We start from the raw sequence: 26,490 nt of genomic DNA, 5'->3' as shown, positions 1-26,490 counted from the left end.
GGACTCTTTCCCGTCTCCCCTGGGCAGCCTGAGGAGCCCAGTGTCCACTTTCCATGCCGTGGGCCCAGAGCCTGCCTCCTGCTTGTGGGGCCACCTGTCCTCACTGCCCCAGGCTGCGGCTTGCCCAGTCCTGCCCCTCTGACCCCTGCCTGTGGGCTGGGGAGCCTTGGATGGGGTGGGAACCTAGAATGGGTCTATCTTGCCCCATCTGGCTGAGGCGCCACCCTTCTTCAGGCCCAGGCTCCGGAGGAAGCCTCTTGAAATCTTCCCCAGGTCTTCTAAGTACAGGATTGAAGCTTTAGTGAAATTAACCAAGGACCATGGGCCAGTACCCAGGGCTTTGAAAAGAATGAACGAGCAAAAGGTATCCCCGCCATGTCCCCTTTAGATAGCACTGGTCTTTGATCCGCAACAGGGGCCAGACCCTGTCCACAAGTCTCGGGGTGGCTGTGCTGTCACTGCTGGGCTCCACTTGGCTCCTCTCGCTTCCCAGGGCATCGCCTGTCCTGCCTGTGCATTTCCATAGCTTCCAGAGCTCCCTCTGCCCCAGCCAGTGCCCCCAAGCCCAGCCAAGGAGCTGTGAGGAGCAGCAGAGGGGACTCCCCATCCCAGGCACACCCTGCCCTCCCACCCCTGCCCCCCTTGCCCTTCCAGCCCTTTCAGCTGCAGCTGGGAGCTGGCCCGTCACGTGCCGCCCCTGCCTGTGTCTGGGTTTCTATTGGCTGTTTTTCTTGAGTGGTGATTTTTCTCTAAATAAAAGAAGTCAAGCACTGAGCTGACAGGTCTGCACTGGTCAAGTTGAGAGGAAGAGCCGCAGGTGCGGGGCAGAGGCGGCAGTTCTCTAGGCTGGTGGCTTCCGTACCAGCAGGGCTCCCGTGGCCTTTCCCCTTCAAGTGGCCTCTGGTGGCCCAGGGTTCAAAGCAGGTCTCGGGCACAGGGCTGCCCACCCAGGCTGCCCACAGGAGGAGTCTTATACTACACCCCAAAGGTTACACCAGCCTGGGCCCAGGGGCCCCCAAAGCACCAAAAGAATCCTTCAGGTCTGGGGCCAGTCTGAAGACTGATGACCCTACAAGGGCCCAAAAGCTCCAGCCGCCACCCATGGAAACCAGCTTCCCCTGAAAGCAAGAAAGGAGCCCCACGCCACTGGCCTCGGCCTCTGACTCACTCCACAATCTCAGCCTGGGGCAAAGTCCCCTCATGATACAGAGGCAGGAGCAAGGGGCTGGTCTTGCTAGACCTGCCCTCTTTAAAGAGATTCAGCCACAACTTTTAAAAGGCTTTAATCATAATGCAGGACAGAGGTAACTCCTCTGGCTCGTTATTTCAACAGGATTCAGCCACAACTTTTAAAAGGCTTTAATCATAATGCAGGACACAGGTAACTCCTCTGGCTCCTTATTTCGACAGGCTATAAAGACAGCCCTGGAAAATGCAGAGAGCTGGCCCAGGTGCATCCCAGTGGGTGATATGAGCTGGCTCCTGCATAGACACCAGCATCAGGCCAGCCCTAACACATCAGCCTTTGGAGGTCCAGCTCTATTTTTTGGGTACCCGCAACACCTGAGTGGGAGGAACTTGCAGTTCAGAGTTGATCTGGAAAAGGAAGGGTGAAGGTCATTAAATTTTCCCCAGGACCCTCCTTCCTTTGCCACCCCTGCAAGCCACGCTGGCTCTCCCATGGGCCTCCAAAGCCCTGCATGCATCTCCTCTCCAAAGCTGAGAGATGCTGAACATCCACAGGCTGCCTTCCTGCAGGAGACACGCCTGAGCCTTCTTGCTCAACTTCTGCTCCAGCTGTGACCTCTGGTAGCGTTCTTCATCTCCCACCCATCCTTTCTCTGCAATCTTCCCCTCTCCTCTCTCCATGCACCCATGCCATCCCCAGTCTAGCCTGCCCCACCTCTTCCTCCCCGAGCCTCTTGTACACAGTAGCATCTGTGGAAGCAGGAACCATACCGTCCAGAATGTCTGGGTCCTGTCACAGGCCAAGGGTCATTACAAGGCCAAAGCTCACTACAACATCCCCCTTTCAGCTGTTGCCTGGGACTGTGCTGGGGCCACAGAGCCCCTGTGGCTGGACTTGGAGCTGGCCTCAGTCACCTCACACATGTGCAACTAATAGCTGTGTCATGACCTTCCTGGCCTACAGCCCCAGCTGCAGGCACTTACACCACCGAGCAGGAAATGTTAGCAATGGAATTTTTCCTTCCTCCTCTTGCCAGGCCATGGGGAAGTTGCCCACAACTATTGTGGGGGTGGGCACAGATGGGGGCCAGGGAATATCTGCCCCAGCAGAGCCTCCTCCCTCATGCGAGGACGACCCTCCAGTCATATCCCAGGCAGGGAACTCGGGCTGGCGGGTGGAAAGAGCCCAGGCTCTGGATGAGTTGCAAACTCTCCAAGTTGTGATTGTCCTTTCTGTGAAATGAGGAGCATCGTTTCCGCCCTGTCCACCTCACACAGCGGGTGTGAGGATGGAAGAAAGCACAGCTGGAGGCTCTGTAGCTGGGGAGCTGCTCCTGGCTGTGGCACTGCTTCACACAGAGTGGTCCCAGCAGGCCACTGGCACCAGAAACCACAGTATCAAAGAGACACTGTCACACCTGAGCTGTCACACTGTCACACTGTCACTCCTGGAGGAGACTTCAGGCAAGATCTACTCCTTTAGCCAGTAATTGTCTCAAGGTGTCACTGTTGATTTTTTACATCACATCGCAAAGCTCCCTTGCCTCTGGGTGGGAGGGGACTCCTCATTCCCTAATCCCAGCTCCAGCCCCCCGACCCCACCCGTCTCCTGCCGCCCACCCCTCGTTGGAAGGCCCGCCGCCCACCTTGGAGTTCAGATACTGCTGCAGCAGCACCTGCAGCTCTGTGTTCTGCTGCTCCAGAGAACTGTTTTCCTGCAGCAGCTTGGCCCTCTGGGTCAGGACAATGCTTTGGACAAAAAAATCAGTTAGAGGCTCACTGAATCCTCCATCCTCTGCCAAGTAGGGGCCAGGGTCTTGGGGTTTCTGCTTTGGCTGCAGGTGGAGGGAGACTCCAGAAGCTACACGCTTCACCCAGCTGCCAGGTGAGCCAGGTTAGCAGGAACAGAACAGGCAGGACAGGGCCCAAGAGCCAACCGCCCCACACGATCCACTCACACAGGAATTGCCAATGGCAGCTCTTCCCTCCCAGGTTTGGTGGGACAGGGGGGCAGCAAACACGGCTGCCCCAGCAACTGTTCCTCACCTGCCCGCCAGCACCCTCCTGCTCCATGACATGCACACTTACTGGTACTTCTCCAAGGCTGTGTAGAGGGCATCCCAGAGGTTCTGCTTGGAGGAAGGGATTACCGTGGTCAGGGCCTGCCAGTACTCTGAGTCCTTGGAGTTGTTGCGCACATTCTTCTGCACTCTTGGCGGGGCCCGCGAGTCCCTAAAGGCCAACAACACTGTGACTGTCATGTCCATTGGGTACTACCCAGGCCCCCAAGCAGTGCCAGTCACAGGCCTACTGCTTTCCCATCTGTCACCTTCCCACTCAGCAGTCCAAATTTATTAGATGGTGGCAGGTTCTCAGAAAGGACACAGTTTATTAGATTGTGGCAGCTTCTCAGAAAGGACACAGTTTATTAGATGGTGGCTTATCGTCAGCGTTCCTGCCTTGGTACCACCGGTACCTTTGTGAAGGCATGATCAGTGCTTCATCCACCCCTCTCTCTCCCAATCAGTTTACCTCACTGGCTTTACAGCTCGTCGCTGTGCCCGTCTCTTGCACCAGGGCATCCAAAACAGTACTAGAATTGAGTCATGTCCTCTCCATCCCGCCATGACAGCCTTTATCTGGAGGATCCCCACCTCCCACCTGGACAAGCCTCCTGATGCTCTCCCTGTATCTGGCTTTGCCCCTTCCCTGCCACCACAATGATCTCTCTAAAATACAAGGCTAATCATGGCTCTTCAGCTGCTTCAAATCCTTTTCTGGCTCCCACCACCAACGGGTAAAGACAAAGATCTTGGGCACATTGGGCAAGGCTCTCCAACACCTGGCTGGCTCCCCACCCACTGGTGCCACCTCCCAGGCCCTTGACCCTCCAGCCAGACCTCCTGTGATGATTCTTGAACAGACCAGACCTTCCCCATGCTGCCATTTCCTGAAATGCCCTTACCTCCATTTTATCTACCCGGAAACACCCAGTACCAGTGCCATTTCCTCCCAAAACCCTCTCTGACATGCCAAATGGAAACGGCCACTTCCTCCTCTGAACAACGGTGTACCTTGAATGTGCTTTGACCATTGCTCTGATCACAAGGCAGTGTCCCCACAGTGCTTACACATGGCAGCCTTCAATGCATGTCTGCTGAATGAATGATGAGTGAAAAAAGCACAGATCACCACTATGCCCTATTGCTTTCCTGACTCTGTCCAGTGATTGGTTGCCCTAGCCTGCCTTCAGATAGCCCTGTCCTTAGTCCTCGTATCTTGCCCAACGGACTCTTCCCCACTCACTGGCTCTGCCTGGCTCCCCAGCCCATCCAGCTCCCCTGGTTCTGGTCTCAGGCAAGCCTTCCAGCCCTGCAGCCCACCTAGGCTTCTTCAGACCCATGACAAAGGCCTCCAGAATCTTGACGACATCATTGGGGTGGATGACCCAGGGGGAGGGTGGGGTCTCCTCTTCTTCCTCCTTCTCCCCTTCCACCAGGCTTTCTTCCTTTTCTCCCTCCATCTCCGTCTGCTCTGCCAGCTCCAATTCTGACCCCGTGCTTGTCTCCTCCATGCTCGCCTTCTCCATGCTCGCCTGACTGCAGGACTTGATCTGGAGAAAGATGCAAGGACAACTGTGGGCTGGGGACACACAAGCATGAGCATGGAGAGAGAGGCAGGAAGAAGAAAAACCAGAAAAGTTTGCGGAAAGTGACAGAAAGCTTGCCCAGGGAGACATTTACACAGGGACAGAAACAGGAGAAAGCGTGGGGAGAAGGGGGATGGGATGAGGAGAGGCACTAGGAGGTGACAAGACAATGGAAAGGTTCTGTTTCTAAATCCGGGCCCCCAGGTGCTCATCTTCTTGACATTCATAAAACTTACATGTTATAAATTTCCTTTTGAATCATAATACAAATTAAATTTTTGTTTTAATTGTTAAATTTAAAAGGTCTTCCTCCTTCTCCTATCCTGCCGTTCATGCAATTGACCTCCCACAGGCAAATGAATGCTATCAAGTTTCCTATGGTTCCTTCCAAAGAAACAGTATGTCTATGTAATGTCTATATATAAATACATGTGCATACCTTTCCATATATACTTCTCCTTTTCGTTTTGACATCAATGATACTATACCACACATGGAGTTCTGTAGTTTGCTTTTTCACATACCAGTAAACCTTAGATATCTTTTCATGTGAATACATAAAGAACTTTGGTTTTTTCCCACAGTCTTATAGTACCCCATCGTGTAGATGTACCATATATTATTAAATAGATTCCTCAATGATGGACATTTAGGTTGTTTTGAATCTTCTGCCATTTCAAACAATGCTACAGTGAATCAGCTACAATAAATACACCATTTCAACTGTACTGAGATATATCTAGAGAATAAAATCCTAGAAGAAGAATTTCAGAGGCCAAGATGGGCAGATCATTTGAGGTCAGGAGTTTGAGACCAGGCTGGCCAACATGGTGAAACCACATCTCCACTAAAAATACAAAAACTAGCCGGGCATGGTGACAGGTGCCTGTAATCAATCCCAGCTACTGGGGAGGCTGAGGCAGGAGAATGACTTGAACCTGGGAGATGGAGGTTGTAGTGAGCCAAGATCATGCCACTGCACTCCAGCTTGGGCAACAGAGCAAGACTGTGTCGCAAAAAAAAAAAAAAAAAAAAAAAGAAGAAGAAGAAGAAGAATCTCAGAGTAAAGTGTTTATAGTTTTGTAATTGATACTGCCAAACTGTCCTCAATGGAGGTTACAATTTATACTCCTACCAGGAACTTATAAGTGTACATGTTTTCTACACCTCAGTCATCACTGTTATACTTGCTTATACTTGCTGTGTTATCAAGCTTTTTTTTTTTGCCAACGTAACAGGTTGGCAAAATGGAATTCAGGCATTTTAATTTGCATTTCTCTTATGACACAGAAGGCTGATTATCTTTTCATATGTTTAAGAGTTACCTGTATAGCCTCTTCTAGGAGTTGTTCTTTCATATTTGTTATCTGTTCCTTGAGTTCTTGGTCTTTTTCTTATTGATTTCTGAGAGCTCTTTATATATTAAGGAAATGAGGCCTTAACTATGATACGAGTTGAAAATATTTCTCTGCAACTTGTCATTCATCTCTTAACTTTGCTTATGATGATTTTTGCCCTACAGAATTGTTTTTAAATTCTGGCATCAAATATAGCTTTTATTCCCTTTATGGCTTTGGCTTTGTGCTTTTGTCCATTCTGCCAACTCTTTTTTTTTCTCTTTTTTTTCCTTAGAGACAGTGTCTCACACTCTATCACCCAGGCTGAAGTGCAGTGGTGCAATCATAGCTCACTGCAGCCTCAACCTCCTGGGCTAAATTGAGCCTCCCAAGTAGCTGGAACTATAGGCATGAGCCACTGCGCCTAGCCCAGCCAACTCTTTTTAGAGGCATGTCAGGATACTCAGCTTTGGGCTAGCAGTACTAAAAACATTTTTCATTCACATTTTTCTTTTTCTTTTTCTTTTTTTTTTTTTTTTTGAGATGGAGTCTCGCTCTGTTGCCCACGCCGGAGTGCAGTGGCGCGCGATCTCAGCTCACTGCAATCTCCGCCTCCCAGGTTCACGCCATTCTCCTGCCTCAGCATCCTGAGTAGCTGTCAGCATCCTGAGTAGCTGGGACTACAGGCGCCCGCCACCATGCCCGGTTAATTTTTTTGTATTTTTAGTGGAGACGGGGTTTCACCGTGTTAGCCAGGATGGTCTCGATCTCCTGACCTCATGATCTGCCCGCCTTGGCCTCCCAAAGTGCTGGGATTACAGGCTTGAGCCACCGCACCTGGCCCACATTTTTCATTTTTAAATTAAAACGTTATACAACTTTTAATATGGCAATTTCTTTAAAATAGTTAATATTTGATTCACCTTCTGAAATCAATTACAATCAAGATATGTAGGACAAATGGGCCCTGCCTTGCGGGAAAGTGTTAAGGATCAGAATATTCAGAACCAGGTGGGCTCTGCTGTCACAGTGGCTGAGACCTGGTTGTGAGGGAGGGTGCGGGAAAAGATTCCTTGGGCCTCAGTATAAGAACAGCATCTCACCCCCAAGCCATTCTTCCCTTTACAAAGAGACAAATTGATAAACAATAAGGAAAATGCTAAGTTAGCTACACCTGACATAAAAGCACTGCTATTTCTCCGGAAGTACTACTCAAAGGCAGTACTGTGCTCTGGGGGCTTTGGGAGAATTGAAAATGCAGGGACATGGATGAAGCTGGAAACCATCATTCTCAGCAAACGACCACAAGATCAGAAAACCAAACACCACATGTTCTCATTCATACATGGGAGTTGAACAATGAGAACACATAGACACAGGGAGGGGAACATCACACACTGGGGCCTGTCAGGGGGTGGGGGACTAGGGGAGGGATAATATTAGGAGAAATATCTATTGTAGGTGGCGGGTTGATGGGTGCAGCAAACCACTAGGGCATGTGTATACCTATGTAACAAACCTGCATGTTCTGCACATGTATCCCAGAACTTAAAGTATAATAAAATAAATAAATAAATAAATAAATAAATAAATAAAATGCTTTCTTCTCTTTGCACCTTGCCTTACCTGGAGACTGGAAGATAAACGGTGAGCTCGATATTTAAGGAAGAAGTTCACCAGTTTATACAAGTCATCCTCACTTTCAATTCCAAGGGCCTGGGGCAAAAAAACAGGATGGTTGCTCAAACACCCCATCAAAGAGGCCACGGGCTTGGGCAGCTGACGGATGCTCAGCTCCTAAGAGCAGGAGGCTTGGCTTGTGGAGGGCATTCATCCAACGCTGGGAAGCGACTGTGAACTTGGGGACACACACATCAGAACAATGCTCATAGAGCCAGGAACTGCTCCATATGGATCCCTGGCTGTGAGGATGCCAAGTGGGGCTCTACCATATCTGAGTTTGGGGGTGTCAGGGAGACCAGATCTGAGTTTGGGGGTGTCAGGGAGAACCTACAACCTGAGAGGAAGATGCTAGTAGAGGAAGGGGCAGGGGTGGGAGACAGCGAGTCTGAGGCTAATGTGTTGTGTGGAGAGCAGGTTAAGGGAAGGATGTGACAGGGAGCAGGGGAAGCCCCGGGAGACCCTCATCCACTGCCAGGGTTGAGGCAATGGCAGGGCCATCTGATAACACAGCTGGCTTCAGCCCTGCCCGTGTCCTCCCAGCCCTGTGGGACTCACGGAGAAGATGGCGTCCAGCCTCAGCAGATAGCATTCATTCTGCTCCAGGGGCAGGAGAAGGCTCAGCAGCTTGCTCTCTACGAGGAACCCCTGGGGAGAAGGAAGAAGGCATCTCCTGTCGGGGACAAGATTCAGGAGCGAGTCCCAGGGTCTGCAGCTGCCCCCTGTGTAACACTCCAGGGATCATGCCATGGAGCAGACACAGGGATGGGAGCCAGCAGTGGGCCCCAGCAAAGCCTTCCTGGGGTGCCCATGAGCACCCCCCCTCCCCGGGGAGCAAGGCCAGGGACAAGCAAGGCCAGGGACAAAGCCCATCCTCACCACAGACTTAGCTTTTCCCACCCAGAAGGGCACCAACCCACCTCACCCACAAGCCACTGGGCAAACTCCTGAGGCCCCCACTACAGTCCAAAGCTGACCCAGTCACAGGCTCCTGTTTCACTCATAGTCTTGTCCCCAAATATCTACAGAACACAGCAGCAGGACAGGGAGGCACGGAGGGCAGTGGGCACCCCAAACCAAAACACGGCACACATGTGGTGGAGGGGAGAGGGCGGCTGAGTAGACACGGTGCCTGCTCTGAGCTGGGATGCCTGGGGGAGGGCTCCATGGGGAGGTGGCCTCTGCATCCAGCTGCAGGTTCAGAGGGCAGAACCTGCCACCTGAACCCTTCAGCAGCAGCTGCCCTCAGTGGCAGGAGCCAGCCAAAGGCAACTGCCCCCACTATCCCAAAAGAACACCCACTTCAGAATCATGAGATCCAAACCAACACTACCCATGTTTGATCAAAACCCAACTTCCAGCTGAACCAGCTCAATGCAGCTTTCATTCTAAGTCTAATCATATTTCCTAACATACAATGCAGACATCCAAATCCTAACATACCCAGAGTAACCCCCAAAACCAGCCCCTGAGAAGGGCCATGTCAGCATGGCCACGTCACTTAGCAAGTTGGTTCATGGAGGTGAGCTGGTGCAACTTCTGTCTCAGAAGCAGCATCATTTTAAGCTGGCAGGAGCCCTCCAGCTGGCCTGAACTATGCCATGCTGACCAACCAAGGTTAGACCCATTTTCCAGCTGGGCCATCTCAGAGGCAAGCCCTCTATGAACTGGCCCTGAAGTCCAGGGGCCACCCCAACTCTGCTCCTCAGGCCCCAACCCTGGGCTTGGCCAGGGGAGGACTGGCCCACTCCTGACCCCAGGCTAGCACTGGCCCAGCAGAGGCCTCAGAAGCTGCACACCCCCGTGAGTCCCTCCGCTGCAGCCCCTGCCTGGCCTTACCGACTCGTCACACAGGAGCATCAGGATCCTCTTGGTGGTTTTTTCAGAAATTTGCTTCGGCAGGTCCAGGTAGGACTCTGGTTCCGAGGCGGCCTCTTCTGCCTCCTCCTCTTCTGCAGATGGGTCAGGGGGAGGAGAGAGAGAAAGAAAAAGAAGATAATTTCTGGACCTAGCTGACTCTGAGAAACAGTCAGATGGCTTTCCTTGAAAAAATGTACCTCTTAAAAAGCCTCTGTGAGGCATTCTCCCAGTCTCTTTATGATGAAAAAAGCCTATTACGTAGGAGGAAGGAGGGCTAGGGGGTCGGAATCAGAGACTACCTGGAGAACTCGGCCATTTCCAGCCAGCCTGTAATGCCCTACTTTTCCAAAATGCATCTGCCTGGAAACATCATACTCAAAGTCCAGCCATGAACCAGGGAGTGGGAGGGAGAGTGTGAGACCATTTATTCTTATTTCAGAGATGATCTAGCAAGTGGTTATATGGTTTCTAAACCTGCGACAGATTAGATAGAAGCAGCCAACTCAAAGCAGGGGCGGGTGGCTACGCACATTCACAGATACATTTTTTTTTTTTTGAGACGGAGACTTGCTTTGTCGCCCAGGCTGGAATGCAGCGGTGAGATCTTGGCTCACTGCAACCTCCGCCTCCCAGGTTCAAGCGATTCTCCTGCCTCAGCCTCCCGAGTAGCTGGGAATACAGATGCCCGCCGTGACACCAGCTAATTTTTGTGTTTTTAGTAGAGATGGGGTTTTGTCACGTTGGCCAGGCTGGTCTCGAGCTCCTGAGCTCAAGTGCGCCACAGCACCTGGCCCAGAGAAATATTAACAGCAAGAACTGACAGCTGACAGCAAGAGTCAAAAATTTTCTTAATTAAAATTCAATTTTTAGGCCAGGCACGGTGGCTCACGCCTGTAATCCCAGCACTTTGGGAGGTCGAGGCAGGTGGATCACTTGAGGTCAGGAGTTCAAGACCAGCCTGGCCAACATGGCAAAACCCTGTCTCTACTAAAAATACAAAAATTAGCTGGGCATGGTGGCGTATGCCTGTAATCCCAGCTACTCAGGAGGCTGAGAGGAGAATCGCTTGAACCCAGGAGGTGGAGGTTGCAGTGAGCCAAGATTGCGCCACTGCACTCCAGCCTGGGCAACAGAGTGGGAGTCTGTCTCAAAAAAACAAAAACAAAATAAACAAACAAAAAACATAGTTAAATTGTGAAAAACCAATCCCTAATAATCAAAAGTAAAATGAAACAAAAATACCTATATGTGTATCAGCTGGTGATATAACCACACAGAAACTATTCCAAGTGCCTATTTCTTTATTTATTTATTTAGACAGAGTCTCACTCTGTCACCCAGGCTGCAGTGCAGTGGCGTAATCTTGGCTTACTGCAACCTCCACCTCCCGGGTTCAAGCGATTCTCCTGCCTCAGCCTCCTGAGTAGCGGGGACTACAGGCACGCACCACCACGCCTGGCTAATTTTTGTATTTTTAGTAGAAACAGGGTTTCACCATGTTGGTCAGGCTGGTCTCGAACTCCTGACCTCATTATCCTCCCATCTTGGCCTCCCAAAGTGCTGGGATTACAGATGTGAGCCATTGCACCCAGCCTATTTTTATTTTTTTAATTATTATTATTATTATTTTTGAGATAGAAGCTCACTCTGTTGCTCAACCTGGAGTGCAGTGGTGCAATCTTGGCTCACTACAAACTCCACCTCCCGGGTTCAAGCGATTCTCCTGCCTCAGCCTCCCAAGTAGCCAGGATTACAGGTGCATGCCATGACCGGCTAATTTTTTGTATTTTTAGTACAGATGGGGCTTCGCCATGTTGGCCAGGCTGGTCTCGAATTCCTGACCTCAGATGATCCACCTGCTTTGGCCTCCCAAAGTGCTGGGATTACAGGGGTGAGAAATCCTATACTCTTGGCTTTGTCCACTGAAAAGGCCTAGAAACAATGGCCAATCCAAAACAATGAGCACCCAGCACCCACAGTGTGGTTTCTAAATACCATTCCCTGGGCAGGCATGGTGGCTCATGCCTGTAATCCCAGCACTCTGGGAAGGAATTGCTTGAGCCTAGGAGTTTGAGACCAGCCTGGGCAACATGGCAAATCTCTGTCTCTACAAAAAATACAAAAATTAGCTGGGCATGGTGGCATGAGTCTTTGGTCCCAGCTACTCGGGAGGCAGAGGTGGGAGGATTGCTGAAGCAAGAGAGGCAGAGGTTGCAATGAGCCAAGATCCACCACTGCACTCCAGCCTGGGTGACAGAGTGAGACCATCTAAAAAAAAAAAAAAAAAAAATTCCTATTTAAAAGGACCAGGGGATCCTTGGAGAAATGGTTGATTCCAGACTTGAGGCAGGTAAAGTATAATGTGTGCCTTGAACACCTGGTCATCCTGGAAAGCCAGGACGCTATTAAAAAAAAAAAAAAAAAAAATACTAGGACTGGCCAAGAGCAGTGGCTCACACTTATAATCCCAGCATTTTGGGAGGCTGAGGTGGGGGGACCACAAGGTCAGGAGATGGAGACCATCCTGGTCAATATGGTGAAACCCCATCTCTACTGAAAATACACAAAATTAGCCAGGTGTGGCAGTGCACACCTGTAGTCCCAGCTACTCGGGAGGCTGAGGCAGGGGAATTGCTTGGACCCAGAAGGCAGAGGTCTCAGTGAGCCGAGATCGCACCACTGACCTCCAGCCTGGCAACAGAGCAAGACTCTGTCTCGAAAATAAATAAATGAATAAATAAATAACTACTAGGGCTGAGTCAAAAGGACCTAGAAGCCAATGTGAAGATTTCCACTATCCAAAGATGGAAGAATTTGAGCCTCAATAAGGATAATTACTTTAGTAAACTAAAATACATCAAATTTGTTTAAATTCATGCATTCATAATATTTTTTAAAAACTCACTGGTACGTTTGGAAGATGCTAGAGGACCAACCCATTATTTTGAAATTTGGTCAATGAGAAAAAATAAGCATCTATCCTGCTTTTCGTATACAGACTATCTCAGGGTAGCAAATTGCTGATGAAGGAAAGGTATTCTTTTAAGAAGTATTCTGTTTTTTTTTTTTTTTAATTTTTTTTTTTAATTATTATACTTTAAGTTCTAGGGTACGTGTGCATAACGTGCAGGTTTGTTACATATGTATACTTGTGCCATGTTGGTGTGCTGCACCCATCAACTCGTCAGCACCCATCAATTCGTCATTTATATCAGGTATAACTCCCAATGCAATCCCTCTCCCCTCCCCGCTCCCCATGATAGGCCCTGGTGTGTGATGTTCCCCTTCCCGAGTCCAAGTGATCTCATTGTTCAGTTCCCACCTATGAGTGAGAACATGCGGTGTTTGGTTTTCTGTTCTTGTGATAGTTTGCTAAGAATGATGGTTTCCAGCTGCATCAATGTCCCTACAAAGGATGCAAACTCATCCTTTTTTATGGCTGCATAGTATTCCATGGTGTATATGTGCCACATTTTCTTAATCCTGTCTGTCACTGATGGACATTTGGGTTGATTCCAATTCTTTGCTATTGTGAATAGTGCTGCAATAAACATACGTGTGCATGTGTCTTTATAGCAGCATGATTTATAATCCTTTGGGTATATACCCAGTAGTGGGATGGCTGGGTCATATCGTACATCTAGTTCTAGATCCTTGAGGAATTGCCATACTCTTTTCCTCTAACTGTTAAATAAAGACACAAGAATAGAATTTAATATATCACCATTTTGCAGTCCCTAATACAGTTCATGGATCTTAGACAATGATTAGCAATGGTTGCTAACATCACAAAAAGAGAGACAATTTAACATTAAGTTTATCCTGATGGAGGTACTACACAGTAGTGTACTTAGCAAAAATAAATTTGACCTGCACCTGATCAAGTTTCTAGACCTAACTGCCAGTTTACAATACAGGGGAGAGAGCAAAGCTATAAATTAGAGGAGACTTACAAGCTATATCCATAATCATACTTTACCACCTCCTAACTATGGGATTTCTTCCCCCTCCTCCCTAGACTATCTCTAATGTGACTGGTTTGACCCGATGTTCTCAGGGGCTCCTCCAGCTCTAAGATTCTATGTCAACGTTCTAGTCACCTGTGTGCATGAGCATTTCTTCTACTATCTGCGTGGCGGACTTCTGGGGCTGCTGAGAAATAGGCCCAACATTCTTCAGGAACCAGAAATCAGGTGCTGTCCAGGGAAGCCCCAGATGATGGGTGTGGATGATCCTGTCCACATCAAAGGCTCTGGCTATTAGATCCTTTGCCTCCTCTTCATTCATCAGCCAAATCTCCCGAAACTTCTTGTCATCAATAAGAGCAAAATGCCTGTGAAGGAGAGTCACAGAGCATGGCCAGCTGACTCCAGGGCCTGGCCAGGGTCCTCTCAATTGGCAGCAGGGCAAGAACATGAAAAGGAGCTGTGCTAATTCCTGGGCGTGGCCCCCATCCCTGGGCAGCTGATTCCCACTTACAGTAAACTGGAAGCCATCCCAACACATCTCAAGAAAAGGCAGGTGACACGCAAGTGAAGGACCAGGGGAACACACCACAAAGGGTTAACTAATGCCTGGTCCAACTCCAAAATAGCTGGTGATATCAAGTCCAACGAAATCACAGCCTGTACAAATTCCATCCCCGCCACCTCTATGCTAGGACAAGTGCCTTAGGACCAAGTCCTTAAGATACCGCATGGCTTTCTGTAGCTCCTTGAATTGCAACACAAGACTTTGGTAGTCCAAGGTTAGAGACTGGTTCTCCTCCTGAAACTGCTTTATTTGCTTGGCATATTTTGATCTCAGATTGTTAAGTGTATCACGCAGGCTGGTTGAAGGGGAAAAAAAAAAGTTAGTCTGCAGCTGAACAGAAGGTATGACGTACGTTGCTCTCATCCACCTGATTCAACTCTACAACAAACCCAGGAGCAGATTTGTGGAAGAGCAGAAAACCCTCCCATATATTCCAAAACACAGATCCCATTTTGATCAACAAAAGGAAGGCAACAGGAGGTCATGGGACAGTCCAAAACGAAATGCATTGAAAACAATCCAGAGCCCATACCCACTAAGAGGCAGCCTCCTACTCAAGACTGTGGACAGAACCTTCTTCGCAACACATCATTTGTCAGAATGCCCACGCCCATACCTAGGGCTAGCCTCACATATTTAAATAATCTATCTCAGCCGGGTGCGGTGGTTCAAGCCTATAATCCCAGCACTTTGGGAGGCCAAGGCGGGTGGATCACGAGGTCAAGAGATCGAGACCGTCCTGGCTAACACAGTGAAACCCCATCTCTACTAAAAATAATAAAAAACAAAATTAGCCAGGTGTAGTGGCAGGCGCCTGTAGTCCCAGATACTTGGGAGGCTGAGGCAGGAGAACGGCGTGAACCCGGAAGACGGAGCTTGCAGTGAGCCGAGATCACGCCACTGCACTCCAGCCTGGGTGACAGAGCAAGACTCTGTCTCGAAAAAATAAAAATAAATAAATAAATAAATAAATAAATAATCTATCTCAACTATTTCATTGTCATGACTTAGATGTTTAATTCAATTATGAAGCAAGGAAAATTTAAAGAAAAAATGCATATCACAAAAGCCTATGATTCATAAATCTTCCAGCCTCAAAGTGCTGATACCGCTAACAGGTCCAGTAACTCATTCATTATTCATTCACTTATTCACTTATCATTAAACAAGCATGAAATGCCACTTTTGCACAAGGATATGTTGAAAGACAAAGATGAATACAAAGATATGTTTCAATACAAGGTACTATCAGTCTAGTCAAAAACAAAGACAAACATTAATTACAGTACAGCATGGCAAGTGCTATAGGAGAGTTTTATGCAGGATGCCAGGGGAGCCCAGAGGTGAGGCATCTATCTTACCCAGGCTTGCCGGGGAGGGGATGGTCCAAAATTTCAAGAACAGCAAGAGGCAGTTAAAACCTGTCCAATAGCACTGTGAATCCAGGCATGGCACAGCTCACCATCTCACTGCCAACAGGAGCTCTGTGCACGGAAACTTGGCCCATAAAATACACATGGCAGGCACAATTTTTAGACCCAGACCCATACTTCAGACTTCAAACTGCTACAGAGGTGTCTCTTATCAGTGTCCCATTCACACAGTAGCAAAGAAGTTGAAGGCCAACATATTTTAAGTTTAGAAAATCTAAAAATAAAATTTTCCCTCTCCTAAGTATTATTCTGAAGTGATCAAAATGCCTCTCAAATGCAAACATTCATCATTCATATTTTCATCATCAAGAAAATGCCAAAAAAAGTAGTTACCTTAGTCTCTGATAAAAGAAACAGCTAACCCATTTTCTTAACTACAGCATTCAAGGAGGCTTTCCAAGCACAGAAGTAAAAATAAGTAGTCATTCCAAAGTGTTTTTTTTCCAATGTCATGCAGTAAAGGAGTTTCTATGTGTCATCTAATTACAAAAGCTACCAAAACAAACTCCAGATGCATACTGAAGGTCCGGGCAAGACAGCAGGAGAGGAAGTCAATAGGGAAGAATGGTTGCAAGAGGAGGCTCAACAAAAAGTCCAGAGTGCCTGGAAGCTAGAGATGCAGAGGAGTGAGGCTGGAGAACTGGAAACAGGGAGCAGAGGCAAGTCTGGTTTCAGAAACTGTGCCCTGGAAATGACAGGGCCTCTCCAAGTTGAACTGTTACCTTGGCAGTTCCAGGTAAATGAAAGGTGAGCTCAGGATTGGGGATATGAAGTTGGTAGTCATCAACAAAAAGGGGATATTCAAAACCATGAGACTGAGGTGTGTGGCAGATGAAATAAAAATTAAAAGCAATGGTAAGGCCTGAGTCTTCTAGATTACCTTATCTAGATACTCAAGACATATCAAGCAAGGAAAAGCAGAACCACCAAAGGAAACAAATAAATTAAGAAAGAAGAGCAAATATTTTAGGGCCACTTAAACCGAAGAAGAAAACCCAGTATCCAATCATAATAGGATGAGGCCTGAGGAGAAGTCACTACGTTTGGCTAGAAGGGCATCATTGGTATCCTACTGTGGGGAGTTTTTGTACAATCCTGGGGTCATAGGTTGCTACGGCTTGAATGTAACTCCTCCAAAATTCAGTGTTGTCAATGTGATAATATTAAGAGGTGGGGCCTTTAAGAGGTAATGAGGCCATGAGGCCTCCCCCATCATGAATGGGATTATGGGATTAAGGCCCTTATAAAACAGGCCTCCCAAAGCCTTAGGCCAGCTTGCTCTCCTGTTCTTCTGCTGAGTGAGGACACAGCATCCCTCCCCTTTGAAAGATACAGCCCTCACTAGAAACTGAACCTGCCAGCCTTGATCTTGGCCTTCCCAGGCTCCAGAACTGTGAGAAATAAACTTTCGTCTTTGTAAATTATCCAGTCTCAGGTAGTCTGTTGTATAAGCACAAACAGATATGTCAAATTATGAAATGTTGGGTGGTGATGAGGAGGAAAGGAAAATGGCAATGAAAGCAAGAGACGAAAAGATGGTGCTTAGAAATGGCAGGGTCCGCTGAAGGGTTTTTCAGGCTGAGGGAAAGATGTCTGAGTTTGAAATAAGAGGGAAGATTCCACTCATCTCTCAGCCACATGCATCAAACCCAAGCTCTGCCTCAAGTGCCTCCTCCCGCCTCCCACCTTATCCGTTCTCTACACCCACTGTGCGACTTTCTGAACCTACCTCCTTGCCTTCAGTCTAGCCATTCCCAGCTGCCAGCACTGTCAGACTTGGAGTCTCCTCTTAACTGCCTTTTGCCAGTTCATGTCCCCACCCCCTCCAAGATTTCACTTCTTTGGGAAGCTTTCCCAGGTGCCTCCTCACTGTATTGATGTGTGCCTTTCTTGGATGTTCCCCTATCTAGTATGGGGCTTATATAGTGGGAATTTTTAATAAATATTGTCCCCTGACTATTCTTGTTTCTCAGATAATCAGGCTAAAGATGCGATCCCATTTATTCAGTATCGTTTTCTGTGATAAGTAACTACCAAAATGTCAACTGATGTTCCTCTATACATTCAACATGTGTCCAAAATGTATGTATTACCAACCCACAAGTGGAAGAATTCATAAATAACAATAGGCTATTTGGGGTTTGGAGGGAAATCCTCAATCTTGTCTCCTTTTACAAGCAAGAAATCTTATTCCACTCTGGTCCTCAGAGCCTAACACAGTGGTCTGAAACTCAGATTGCAATTCCTAAAGAAAGAAAGGCAGGAAGGATGGGAGTAAGGAGAGGAGGAAGAAGGGAAGATGTGTGAGAAATTTCAAGCAATAGGTACCTTTCAATGAGCCATGGTATCTCCACAAAAGCAAACTGGCACATGTCATGAGTACTTAGGTTGGTATTATTTGCAAGGGAAAAAGGTTGGAAGCAATCTACATATCCATCATTAGAGACTGGTCAAATAAATCATAGTGCATCTATACAGTGGGTCGTAGCAGCTTAACAAATGGTGAAAGCTCTCTATGAACTGGGATGGAAAGGTCTTCAAGACACCCGGCAGTGTGTACAGACTGCCATCATTTGCGTAAAAGCAGATGGGGGATGAGAATATTTGTGTGGGCTTGTATATGCCTAATGAAATTCTGGAAGAGACAAACTGGTTACAGAGGTGGGAAAGAGGAACAGGATGAGTGGGGATGGAAGATCTTTTGCTATGTTCTCTTTTCTTGGGGAGAGAAGGGGAACCACTTGAATGTATTAACTTCTCCAAGAAACTATTTTAATAAGTGTTGGTTATATTTTTAATGGTTTCTACCCCTTCAATAGAAAAAAGTACATATCCATCCCTATTCTCAGCACAGAAAGCCCAGAAGAAAGACGCTCTGCATGCTAGCTTACCGATTGATCTTCCTCTTCTGCTGGGATTTAATCACTGTGCTTTCTTCATCTCTCTTCTTCAGCACCTGCAAGTTGTACTCTAATTTCTCTTGGTTTAGTTGATAGATTGCTTTCCTCTGCTGAAGCTGCTGCTCAAGAATCTAAAGTTTAAAAAAACCATAAATATATATATGTATATATATGTGTATATATATATACACACACACTAACTCTACACCTGCATCCTTAGTATTATATACACTAGCGCATTTAAAATGTCTTTTGGGGAACATGCTTTGCATAGGTAAATATTTACATAGACATACTTACATAGTCCTGCTTATGTATGTTTATTTACCTAACTATGCATCTCCATATTCAAATGTATTTATCTTTGTACCTACATTCATAAAGAATAAAGAGGTAAAAGTATTGGTAGAAGTTTATACTGGAAGTATACAAAAATAAACTTTCCCACATTTATAAGCTTATCTGCCCTGTGAATTATACCTAAAATTGTACACAAATAAAGGTATGCTCTGAAATACAAATATATATATTTTCACACACTACTAGTTGGCCCTAGCTTGTGGGCCTCTAATAAATTGTTCAAGTCATGTCAGAGGAACCTTAGGGACAAGTGCCTCAGCCTACATTCTTAGAAAATCTATCATGAGAGTCAAGTTAAAGGCCAACCAGATAAAATGCAAGTCAATAAACTGTAAGCTAAGATCTGTGTACTTAACGCCTAAGAAAGATCACAGAGCTTTCAAGTCCAACTAACTCCGGTAACTTTCTCCAGACCCTTCAGAGATATGAGTAGCCCCGCTAAAAACACCATAGAAATAAATATGGCCACAAAATCTTGAAATTGCCCCCACTTTGACCTTCCAGGGTGGAAGTGTTAGTGTTTAGCAACCCAGGTTCATTTAAAAGGAGGACAGACACAGTCATCCTTACTTTTTGGATTTCCATTAGCTGTATTCATTCATTCAGCAAATATTTATTGTGTGCCTAACCTGTGTCAGATACTTTTCGAGGTGCCGTTGCGAAAACACCAGTGAGAAAGGCGTAGTCCTGACCCGTCTAGAACAGAGGCAGATAAACAAACACTAGTGATAAGAGGCAAGATAGAGGGAAGCCCAGACCATTATGGGACCAATGAGAGGAGCACTGTCCTTGGTCTTGAGGGACCAGGGAAAGCATCCCTGGAAGATAGTGTGTCTAGCTGAGACCTAGAGAATGTGCTGGAGTTACACAGATGACACCCGAAGGGAGGGCACTCTAGAGAGAGGAAATAGCATATATGAGACAAAGGGGGTAGGTGCTTTGGGAAAACCACAAGAAGTTTAGGATGTGAGGCATGAGGCAAGAAAAGGTCAGAAATGAGGCTGACAGAGCAGCAGAGCCTTCCCAAGCTAGGAATTTAAAGCATTATCCTGAAGTCAAGGGAGGACCACTAAAAATGTTAAGCAGGGAAGGAAAATGGTTGGTCCAGTCACTGTAGAAAGATCACCCTGACAGGTTGTGAAAAAAAGATCAGAGAGAGGCAAGGCTGGAGGCTGGCATGCTCCTGCCTCTCCCAAGTGAAATGCAGGAATGGGGAAGGCAATCAAGTGGAATCAGAAACTCGATAAAACTGCCACGTGCGTGCTATCTCCAGCCTCTGTCCCGTCTCCCTCTGTTAGGCTACAGACTCTGGCTCAGGAGTCAACAGAGGAAGTGATTCCAAGCGGCTATCACAGCCCGCTCTGGGTCATACTCCAGGAGGGCTCCTGGCTAGGAGGTGACGCTCCTTTGGGTCAGGAAGCACATCATTTCCACGGTTGCTGTGGAATCCGGTGATCCCCACACACATTGTCATAGGGGGAAATAGTTAAGGATATTCTACATCACCACGGCAGGGATTTTTAAATCTCCATTATGAGATGAGTATTTGAACGTCTCCTTCAGAACAGAAGCCTGTAATATCTTTTAACAGATGGTGAATGAAGAACCATATGAGTCCCCGAGATCATAACTAATCCTACCTCTCAATTTCTCTACTTACTTATTTTTTATTTACCCTTTCTAGTTACACATTTTTCTTTGTAAAAACTTTTCCTGAGTGCAAAGGCAATATTTGCTCATTGTAGAAAATTTGGAAAGTACAGCAAATGAAAACGAAGACATAGGAGAAAGAAGCTGCAAGGCTACCCAAAATCCCACCCCCAAAGGCAACTTCTGTTAATGCTGGCATGTTTCCCTCCACTGTCCTTTATGTAGTTGGAATCAAACTATGTCTACAATTTTATATCCTACTTTCCTCCCTTAATATCACAACAACAATTTTTCATGTTAGCAAAGTTTTATTAACATCATTTTAATGGTACAGAATACTTTTTTTTTCTTTCTTTTTTTTTTTTTTTTTTTTTGAGATAGAGTCTCACTCGCCCAGGCTGGAGTACAGTGGCATGATCTCGGCTCACTGCAACTTCCACTTCCCGGGTTCAAATGATTCTCCTGCCTCAGCCTCCCAAGTAGCTGGAATTACAGGCACATGCCACCACCACACCCGGCTAATTATTGTATTTTTAGTAGAGATGGGGTTTCACCATGTTGGCCAGGCTTGTCTCAAACTCCCGACCTCAGGTGATCCGCCCACCTCGACTTCCCAAAGTGCTGGGATTACAGGCTAGAATACTTTTATATACTATGCCATTTTATCATATATGAAATATTTAATATGTCTACCATGTCAAAATAATTTACTATTTCCCTACAGTTGTATGTGTGTGTGTATATATAGTTATATACACTTTTAATAATTTTCTTTACTATAAAATAATGCTGGGACAAATTATATATACAATTCTTGGGGTAATTTGTTTCCTTATGGTAGATTCATAGAAGTGAAATGACTAAGTCAAAAGTTCTCAATAAGTTGCTTTCCAAAGAGCAATCTATGGTTTATGCTCCCACTGGCCACGGGTGCAAGTGCTCACCTCACCCCATTCTGTCAGCACTGAGCATCGTGCCAGGCAGACCCTGCAGCTCCAAGTGCAGGCGTGGCCCTTGGGTAGGGAACTTGAGGCAGGGCAGGGAGCTGCCAGAAGCTTCAACTACAACTACAAAGGACCCTTTCTGAGCCTGTTTAAAATTTAATTTTGAAATGTCTGACTTGCACAGTATCCCCAAGGACCTATGGATGATGCCAACAGCAGAGCCTCATTTCAATGGCAGTTATCCGGGTGGTCCCAGGCTGAGTTGCTTTGGGCCCTGTCCCCTTCTAGGGACAGCCCTGAATGTCTCCTGGGAAAGGGATTCTCAGCAGCTCTTCTTGCAAAGGTGCAATGATTTATGCCTCCACTCCTCAAATGAAACCAGCTCTGCCACTTCAAATGTTACCAGCCTTGGTCATCGTGAGTGAGTTAGGAATCAGAACACAAACCAGACACATGTGAACTGAACATAAGGGAGGCCATTGGTCTACGAGGCAGCTCGGCACAAAAGTCCAATAGAAAAGCTCCACATGGGATGTAACCATCTGAGAACAGATGAGCACTCACAGAGAAGGAGGGTCTTCAGAACTGCTCTCCACTTGGGATGATGAGGAATGGCTGTTCCATCTTCCCAGGAACGGACCCATGTGGAGGCCCTGAGACCCAGAGTGCCTGAATGTCTGCTCCAATGATTTCCAGGGAGCCCTCCTTCTTCTCGTGGCCTTGCAACAGTCCCCTATCTCTAAGACAGCATTTCCCAGACTTATTTGGCCATAGGATTGTTTTTATATTTACAATACAACAAGAGCATGTGAACTATAAATGCAAAAGCTCTACCACATGCACGCTCATGTGAATTTCATTCTTCAAGGAAGGTTATTATATAATAATATGTATACGGATGGCTGGGCATGGTGGCTCATGCCTGCAATCCCAGCACTTTGGGAGACCAAGGAGGAAGGATTGCTTGAGGCCAGGAATTCGAGACCAGCCTGGGCAACAAAGTGAGAACTCATCTCTACACCCAAAAAAATTTTAATTAGCCAGGCAAGGTGGCATGTGCCTGTAGTCCCAGCTATTCGGGAGACTGAGGTGGGAGGTTTGCTTGAGCCTGCTGGGAAGTCGAGGCTGCAGTGAGCTGAGATCATGCCACTGCACTCCAGTCTGAGCAACAGGGGGGAGTGGGTGGGCAAAGAACATGAACAACACTTTTCAAAAGAAGGCATACATACAGCCAACAAGCATATGACAAAATGCTCCACATCACTAATCATTAGAGAAATGCAAACCAAAACCACAATGATATACCATCTCACACCAGTCAGAACAGCTATTATTAAAAAGTATTAAAAAAAAAAAAAAAAAAAAAAAAAACCCAGGAGATGCTGGTGAGGTTGAGAGAGAAAGAAACGCTTATACACAGCTGGAAGGAATGTAAATTAGTTCAGGCATTGTAGAAAGCAATATGGCAATTCCTCAAAGAACCTAAAACAAAGCTACCATTTGACCCAGCAATCCCATTATTGGATATATACCTAAAGGAGTATAAATGATTCTACCAAAAAGACACATGCATGTATACGTTCATTGCAGCCTATTCACAATAGCAAAGACATGGAATCAACCTAGATGCCCATCAACGGTAGACTGGGTTTTTAAAATGTGGTACATATACACCATGGAATATTATGCAGCCATAAAAAAAGAACAAGATCATATGGTTTGATGTAAACGTTTAAAAAAAAAAAGAATGAGAATATGTCCTTTGCAGCAAGATAATTGGAGCTGGAGGCCATTATCCTAAGCAAACTAACCTAGGAACAGAAAACCAAATACCGTGTGTTCTCACTATAAGTGGGACAAATGAGAACACATAGACACAAAGAGGGGAACAGTAGACATTGGGGCCTACTTGAGGGTGGAGGTTGGGAGCAGGGAGAGGATCAAAAAACTACCTAGCGAGTACTATGCTTATTACCCGGGTAATGAAATAATCTGTACAGCAAACCCCTGTGACATGCAGTTTACCCATATAACAAACCTGCACATGTACCCTGAACCTAAAATAAAAGTTAAAAATACCTGTAATTGATTTTGCTAAATGTCTGTGCTTATTATTCAATTATCCAAAGATATTTTGCAAAGTTGCAGTTCATGTTCCCAAGACTAACGGCAAAACATGATGTTTGTGTTTTATGAGTCATCTATAAAGATTACAATCTAACCTGCCACAAAAGTCCTTGTATGGTAAAGGTAGCATAAGTTTTGATAACACCTTCCCACTTTGTCCTGGAGCAGCACAAGCTTCTCCGCAGCTGCTTTTGGGTGTCATCTCTTGCCCATGGGCTCAGGAAAAGAGGCTGCCACCAATGTGCCAGCAGGATGGAAATTTAAAACAGCCTTTCCCTCTGGCCTTCTCTGCTGACTCCAGAGACTCCACTGGGCCTATTTACCCCAATCTCGACCCTAAGCTGGGCCTGCAGGATCCCATGTTGGAACCCGAAGACTGGCAATGTCATCTCAGGCCACACTCTTGCTCCCCCTTTCTGCCCCATCTCTTTCTCTTTGACACTATTTGTGTAGCTTGTTTTCTGTTTTTTTTGTTGTTGTTGTTGTTTCGTTGTTTTGTTTTGTTTTGAGACGGAGTCTCGCTCTGTTGCCCAGGCTGGAGTGCAGTGGTGCAATCTTGGCTCACCGTGAGCTCCGCCTGCCGGGTTCACGCCATTCTCCTGCCTCAGCCTCCCGAGTAGCTGGGACTACAGGCTCCTGCCACCACGTCCAGCTAATTTTTTTTTTTTTTTTTTTTTTTGAGAGGGAGTCTTGCTCTGTCACCCAGGCTGGAGTGCAGTGGCCGGATCTCAGCTCACTGCAAGCTCCGCCTCCCGGGTTGACGCCATTCTCCCGCCTCAGCCTCCCGAGTAGCTGGGACTACAGGCGCCCGCCACCTCATCCGGCTAGGTTTTTTTTTGTATTTTTTAGTAGAGACGGGGTTTCACCGTGTTAGCCAGGATGGTCTCGATCTCCTGACCTCGTGATCCACCCGTCTCAGCCTCCCAAAGTGCTGGGATTACAGGCTTGAGCCACCGCGCCCGGCAATTTTTTGTATTTTTAGTAGAGACAGGGTTTCACCATGTTAGCCAGGATGATCCTGATCTCCTGACCTCATGATCCGCCCACCTCGGCCTCCCAAAGTGCTGGGATTACAGGCTTGAGCCACTGTGGCCGGCCGTAGCTTGCTTTCTTCCTTAATAGATTACAAGTTCCTTGAGGGCAGGGGCTGTACTTTGCTAATCTCTGTGCTTTGCATAATGTAAATTAATGTAGTGTAAATAAATAACATATTTAATTTGGGGGGATTAATATTCTAGTATTAAAGGTAGCAGCCCCTAAATTTGAGCTGAACATCTTACAATTCTAAATGAGTGTATAAGGCCTACAGATAAAAACATTTGCTTCCTTCATCAAGAATTAAATGTTTCTAGCAGTTTTCTTTTAGGGTAGTGGGCAGGGGTAGGGAGTTTCCACCTAAGCACACAATGTTTACAGGCTTCTCTTTGCTCTGCTATTAATAACACGACCTTTACTGGCAGTAAGCACTTGAACAGTAAGACTTCTTTTTACTTCTTGTACTTCACCCATCATCCAAATCTATGTGTACTGTATCCTTCCCATTTTTGTGGTTTGCAAGAATTTTAGTTCCATATTTTAGAATTGATAGAGTGTTATGCATTCGTTGGGAAGAGCAAATTTGACGTTGAACTGCGTGTTACATCTTCTTAAAAAAATCAGTGCCATTTGGCTTGAATGTCTAGTGAAAGTACACTTAAGAGTCACTATGATAAAGTTCATCCTACTAAAACATTCTACATGTTGCCATATGGGTAGTCCCTGATTTGATGATTTTCCCCCCCAGTTACAGTGTGGAAAGTGGTATAGGTAGCCTCGGTTTCCATCTGACACAGGAAAAAACTATGATGCAAAGGCACTGTGCCCCTTTCTGCCTGAAATATCCCCATCTGCGCACATGCCACCGTCAGTCAACCTGGACAGGGACAGCCAGCGGAGCCAGGTCTCCGGGTTTCCCTGCCTCCCTGCCCCCCACTTCTCGGATCTTACTCTACCTCCTACACCCACCTCAGGATCTCCCTATGTCCTAGAATTTTTTGCTTCATTCAAGTATTTGGACACTGGATTAAGAACATGAAACTCCATATATCTCACTGAGGCTAACAGTACGTAGTGTTGTCACATAAATTATCACAGAACCAAGACAAATTCAGAAAGTTTAACAATAGCCATTTTCAGTAAAATTATATCACATGTACAGCCCACAGAAAGAGTGCTATTGTATTACAGACTTGTAGTGTTCTGTCAGTAACTCTCATATCTGTGACGTTAATATGAGAAGGACCTGGGAAAATTCTCAAGACTAGTAAATATATTTGTAACCTAATAGGGTTTTTGATTTAACTGCATGATATCAAGTGATAGGAAAAGAACTGAAACTCTAACAAAAGCTATGTGGAAAAGCTTTCATCTAACACCTTTTTCCACATAGAGACTGAAATGAATAGACCATACTTGAATATTAAGATGCAATTATATTACATGTACATGGAATTAGAGACGCATTTTTTTTAACTGGTATTGAAATAGCCTAGGGGCTTGGAAAAAACTTTAGAAACCAGAAATAACCTCCTACTACTGCAGGAATCCTTCTTCAATACCAAAGACAGACACTGTCATTCAGCCATTGCATATTTCGAGATAAAGCCATCTTTGTTCTGTGGAGCGCCCTTCTGAATATTGGACAGTTCTAACTCTTAGAAGTTTCTTTCTGATAGTCAGACTTTGCCTCACTGAAATTTCCAACCATCAGTCAAGGGGCTGTTTGAAATAAGGGAAGAATATAGGCTTTTGAGCCAGACAGAACTGGATTTGAATCCAGGGTTTATCGTG

At 46.4% G+C, this 26,490-nt stretch overlaps 1 protein-coding gene across 1 annotated transcript in view; it reads right to left on the bottom strand.

The window, feature by feature from the left end:
• Positions 1-1,343: 1,343 nt before the first annotated feature.
• The window catches only part of DRC1 (dynein regulatory complex subunit 1), a 64,018-nt gene continuing 38,871 nt past the window's right edge, over positions 1,344-26,490 (bottom strand). The window contains exons 8-17 of the mRNA XM_010383030.2: positions 18,572-18,711; positions 14,408-14,542; positions 13,815-14,047; positions 9,694-9,806; positions 8,413-8,502; positions 7,801-7,890; positions 4,572-4,801; positions 3,277-3,420; positions 2,835-2,937; positions 1,344-1,596 (exon numbers count right to left, since the gene is read on the bottom strand). Of these exons, the coding sequence (XP_010381332.1) occupies positions 1,540-1,596; positions 2,835-2,937; positions 3,277-3,420; positions 4,572-4,801; positions 7,801-7,890; positions 8,413-8,502; positions 9,694-9,806; positions 13,815-14,047; positions 14,408-14,542; positions 18,572-18,711 (1,335 nt within the window). The 3' untranslated portion in view covers positions 1,344-1,539. The remainder of the gene's footprint in view (positions 1,597-2,834; positions 2,938-3,276; positions 3,421-4,571; positions 4,802-7,800; positions 7,891-8,412; positions 8,503-9,693; positions 9,807-13,814; positions 14,048-14,407; positions 14,543-18,571; positions 18,712-26,490) is intronic.

The sequence above is a fragment of the Rhinopithecus roxellana genome, chromosome 17 (assembly GCF_007565055.1).
Source record: "Rhinopithecus roxellana isolate Shanxi Qingling chromosome 17, ASM756505v1, whole genome shotgun sequence".
In the NCBI taxonomy this organism is placed as follows: domain Eukaryota; kingdom Metazoa; phylum Chordata; class Mammalia; order Primates; family Cercopithecidae; genus Rhinopithecus; species Rhinopithecus roxellana.
Note: the sequence above shows the minus strand (reverse complement) of the source record. Positions and strands in the feature narration are given on the sequence as shown.